This window comes from Gekko japonicus, unplaced genomic scaffold (genome assembly GCF_001447785.1).
Source record: "Gekko japonicus isolate JY-2015 unplaced genomic scaffold, Gekko_japonicus_V1.1 scaffold3706, whole genome shotgun sequence".
In the NCBI taxonomy this organism is placed as follows: domain Eukaryota; kingdom Metazoa; phylum Chordata; class Lepidosauria; order Squamata; family Gekkonidae; genus Gekko; species Gekko japonicus.
Genome location: NW_015164310.1, coordinates 29,176 through 34,488, shown reverse-complemented (window position 1 = coordinate 34,488; position 5,313 = coordinate 29,176). Strand labels below are relative to the sequence as shown.

General features: G+C 40.0%; 1 protein-coding gene across 1 annotated transcript in view; it reads right to left on the bottom strand.

The window, feature by feature from the left end:
* LOC107108394 (hyaluronidase-4-like) overlaps positions 1–1,228 on the bottom strand; it is a 16,963-nt gene extending 15,735 nt beyond the window's left edge. The window contains exon 1 of the mRNA XM_015408824.1: positions 308–1,228. Coding sequence (XP_015264310.1) covers positions 308–1,228 — 921 coding nt within the window. The remainder of the gene's footprint in view (positions 1–307) is intronic.
* Positions 1,229–5,313: the final 4,085 nt, after the last annotated feature.

The following is a 5,313-nucleotide window of genomic DNA, read 5'->3' as shown; positions in this document are numbered from 1 at the left end:
TGCAAGTAGATAAATAGGTACCACTTCGGTGGGAAGGTAACAGCGTTCCGTGCGCCTTGGTGTTTAGTCATGCCGGCCACATGACCACGGAAACGTCTTCAGACAGTGCTGGCTCTTCGGCTTTAAAATGGAGATGAGCACCGCAACCCTAGAGTCGGATTCGACTGGCTTTCGAGCAAGGGAACCTTTACCTTTTTATTCCCCTCAATGCCCCTTATGGCTATAGGCCTTGCAAGACAGCCAGGAAAAGAAACTTAGGAACAGGTCCTAGGAGGCAGTTTGATTCCAATATATGATGTGCTCTTACCTCTGTCAAAACATCAAACGTATAGGCATAAAATGGCCTAGAGTAAACAAAAACGGGTAAGGCGTAGTCCTTTCTACCAATTGCTGCAATACGTAATGCTTCTTTAACCCGATAGCGCACAAATTTCAAAGCATTTGGACTTGATTTCAGTAGGGATTCCAGGTATATGGAAGGATACAGGGCAGTACTTTCCTTCCACAACCAAAGTAGCTGATCATTACGGGATGTTTCAATAGGTGGACATTCGCCTGTGTATGCAGCTGGGTTAACCTTGTAATTATAATTATAACAGTCTGGGTATAGATAGTAACCCCACAGTCCATTTTGTCTCATAAGTTCAGCCAGAAGGAGCGTGTCATTCATAAATTTTTTCCCAGCTTTTTCAAATTCATCCTTAGCCATTCTTTTGATTTTGTCCTCTGACCACTGTGGATAGCGCTGTCTGACAAGTTCAAGAGACTTCTTTCGGTAAATGTTTTTATTACCCCAATTTCTGTCCCACTGGGGCCTCCAGTTTTCCCAGTCAATGACTGCAAGTCCACGGAACTTCCTCATAGGTATGAATTTGTTAATATCAGCCTTGGTTTTGGTGAGGTGCTTTGTAAGATTCTCATTCTGTGGTACCCCTCCATTGATGGGGTCCCCATCATCCAAAAAATAGGGATAGTACCCCAACTGAGTATGGTAAAATATTGTCACACTGGACCCACTCAGAGTCTCATTGGCATTTGATATGATGTCAAAAACATCAAGATGTAAATCCACATTGTAGCGCAGACGGCATTGTTCAGTTGGTGCATTCCAGAGAACTACAAAAGGTTTGTTCTGAAATAGTGGTGCTTCTGTTGGCAAGCTGCTTCCTCCATCAGCCATAAAGAGCCACACCTTGATTGCTATCCATTTGATCCACAGATGGTGCATAGTAGGCTGTTTTTCTGACAATTTGGGGACAACTTCCTCAATGCAAAAAGAGAGAGAGAGAGACATTAGGGGGGAAAGTGACAACTAGAGAACTGGCAGAACTTTTTGTTTGTTTTACTTGTGTTATTTTACGGCTACATATAGCACCCAGCACCATTAATATTTGCTGCCACAAGCAGTGGAATTCAAATCTTGCTATAGAGTTCCTGACAACACTAAATATTTATGAGCAACAACATTCATAAAATTCTGGCAACATAAGTGATACGTGTCAAAAACCTTCTCAAAATCTGCATTGTGTTTTTGGTGAACCTGCTAAATGCAGTCCTGGAGTTTCAGTGTGCTTTCCCCCCTACTGACACTACATTAATTGTGATTTTCTTTGGAACTCTCTCCCATTTAAGCCTTCTCATCTGGATTCTCAGGAAACTTTCTTAAACTCCATGTAAAAGCAACATTTCAGTTTATAATGTGCAGTTCCATTGTGCATTGTGATGATCAGCTAATTGGCATAAATATCCAATATTTAGAACTTAAAGATTACAGATCATATGCTGCAGTGCGGGCTTGCTTGTTTGAGGACCATGAACATGAATTAGTTTAATACGGTCAAAGACCAATCAGATATACAAAATATAAATTCTACATAAGAGCTTACATTCAAGCTAAAACATGTAAACATAAAATCAGCCTCTGTTCTATACGTTAAGTCTTAAAATAAATAAACCACTTGAGTACCTCTCCCAGCAATTTGTTTCTATAATATTATAGCTTGTATGGCAAATTTTGCCACACTTAAGGTAATGTTTTGATCCCTATCAGCTAGTAGCTTATCTAGATAGAATCTGATATTTCTCCCTGGAAAATGGTTGCAGATTGGAGTTATATAAACGGCACTAATATTTTGGTAGAGTTTACACTCAAACAAAACATGTTCCCTGGATTCCAGCTTCCCACCCCCACAAATACACAGTCTTTCCTCGTATGGCTGCCTTATAAATTTACCCTCCATAACTGCTGACAGCAACGTATCCATTCTAAGGAGGGTAAATGCTCTCCTATAATCAGCTTTACCTAAGTTTTGCAAGTATGGCATCAGTGTTACTTTATTTAGGTCTATTATTCCTGGTAAGTAATTTTTCAGCTGCTTCAATCCATGCTGTCTTTCAATATCCAGGATTCTTTGTTTGATAAAGGGTCTAACAAGGTTATACTCCATACTCAGCAGGTATTGTTTGGAAAGGCCATAATAGCCCAATTTAGATTCTATTTCCTTCATCCAATATGGTGTAGTAGAATCTCTTACTATAAGACCCGCTAAAACTGGTGGGGTTTTGTCATTAGTTTAAACCAGTAGAGGATAGCAGCGATCCACAGTCGTGTTTTGACAGTAACCCATGCCCATTTCTAATCGTATAGACAGGCTTGGGACACGAGGGGGACCTGCAATATGTGTCTTTAAAACTTTGATTGCCCTTTTTCTAATGAATGCCAGTGGGACTGGTGTGGTGTTATGCTCAAAGGTGCCCCATGAAGTAAATGAGCAAGGGCCTTTGCCTTGAAAACCTTAACTGCAGCCACCACATTCCATCCCCCTGCTGTCCAATAAAATTTCTCAATGGCACCTGCACTTTTAGTTTTAGTTGCACTTGTTATAACATGATCTACGTGTGCTTTTCTGGACCCTGAGGTCTGATACACTATGCCTAGGTATTTAAAGCAGTGAACCTGTTCTATGGTCACCACATTAATTCTCCACTGATATGTCCTGGGTCTTTTTGCAAAGGCTAGGACCTTTGACTTTTGATAGTTAATTTCAATATGATTGATCTGACAGTAGTGAGCAAGGATTTTCATAGCTCGCTTGAGCCCAATGGGAGTCATAAAGAGTAACACTGCATCATCTGTGTACAATAGAAGGGGGATATGCTTATTGGCGATCTTGGGAGTATGCACTTCAGGGCAGCTTAGGTGTTCCCCTAGGTCATTTATAAAGAGATTGAATAGATATGGAGCCAAAATACAGCCCTGTTTGACACCTTTCTCGGCTTTTATGACTTCAGTAAGGTGACCTTGAGGATTTGTTCTTATCCAAATTTTGGTGTTCCTGTATAAGGCCTTTATTAGGATCAATAATCTCCTTTCAATTCCCATCCCTCTTAGTTTTTCCCATAAGAGGTCATGCTGTACCATGTCAAAAGCAGACTTAAAGTCTATAAAAGCTGCATATAGGGCAGAAGTGTTACTAGAAGAATATTTAGTAATAAGGTGGTCCAGAACTGCACAATGGTCCAAGGTGGAATATTCCACTCTGAACCCAGCTTGTTTTTCCCTCAAGATTTTGTTGTGCTCAATCTCCTAGTTTCTCTTTAGGATAACTAGCATATAGTTTACTCAAGATGCTTAAAAGACTAATTGGTCTATAGTTATTGGGGTCATTTCTATCTTCTTTCTTATGGATGGGAATGATGACTCTAGTATCCCAACCTTTGGGTATCCTTGCTGTCTTATTTATTTCAGTAAATAGTTTGGCAGACAGTGGAGCCCCCCAATGTTCCCTCTAAGCTGTGGAGTCTTGTGAACAAAATTCTACTTTAAAGTTGTGAGCAAGCGATTTGGCTACTGCATAAATCAGTTTGCTCTGGAGCCATCCTTCCTGAGCTAAGACAAAAATGGGTGAGCTGAGGCTAAAAACCTATGAGCTAGCTCACACTAACTCAGCTCAAAGGGAACAGTGGAGCCCACCAATCTACATTTTCTTTTATGAATTCTGCAGGTATTAAGTCAAGGCCGCGAGCTTTTTTTACTTTCAGGGAATCAATTAAGGATCTTACTTCAGAGGGCTCGACTGGTGGCCACTCTGGTGTATCCTCCAAGTCCTCCAATAAACAAACTGCTTCCTCCGATGTTCCATAAAGTACGTTAGAATGATTTTCCCATACTTCTGGTAAAACTGCATTAGTTAACTGGGAGGTGAATTTATTGGAGCCATTTGTCACCAATTTCCAAAATAGTGATGAATTTTTTAATCTTGCTGCCTGCCCCAGCTGTAGCCAAGCTAGTTTACATGCCTCTTTTTTCTTACCACAGCTTTTTATATCTAGCTTTCTGTAGCTTTAATTGTTGTTTATTAACTATCTCTGGATCGGTCCTATATTGCAGATATATTTTGGTGAGTTCCTTTTTTGCTGTTAAACATACCCTATCAAACCAACCATTGTTTTTTTCTCTTTTGCCCTTGGAATTGAATATGTATCCTTATGGAGGGGACTGTAGTTGTTGGATAAGATCTTCGTATAATTTAATGGCCTCTTCCCCTTCCTCTGAAAGTATGATGCCTCTTGCCAAGGTTTCTATAGGTTTTTGTCTAAGAAATTCCTGCATATGTTTTCCCTTTTTATTATTCCATTTTATCCTAGCATGTTTTCCCCCATATTCAATATTTGCCTTGAAGCAATTCTTAATTTGAGGATGAAAGCTGGGGATTGAGATGGTCAAATAAGGGGGATAGGATCACTGCCATAATATGTGGCAACCTCAAATGATTCAATAAATGGGGTTAAGTTCCCTGAAGTCATCATGTAATCAATTACACTTAGCCTTACTCCAGACCAGTAAGTGTATTCTCCAGGATGATTGTTTGCATGGAAGCCATTTAAGATTTTTAGATTCAGCACACTGGCCATACAAGCTAACAGAAATCCTGCATAATTACTCTTTATATCCTTGGATAATCTTGCACGTGTCAGATAAAGTGTTTCTGAACTAAGGGGGCAAAGGTTATGCCCCTTATATACGGCCTTAGCATCCTTTCCCAATCTAGCACTGAAATTCCCTGCTACTATTAAATATGTAGTAGGATATGTACTAATTAATTGCCAGATATAAGTTTCCAAGTCTCTCCAAACCCGTTCTGTATGGGCTTTTGTTTTAACAGGAGGGATATACACATTTACTATCAGGCAATCAGTTCCTTTAGATTTTAAAATCAACACCATTGCTATTCGGTCATGTGGAGGGGGTTGGATAATCTTAACTCTCAGGGCTGTAGATACCAATATTCCCAGTCCTCCCTTAGCCCTACC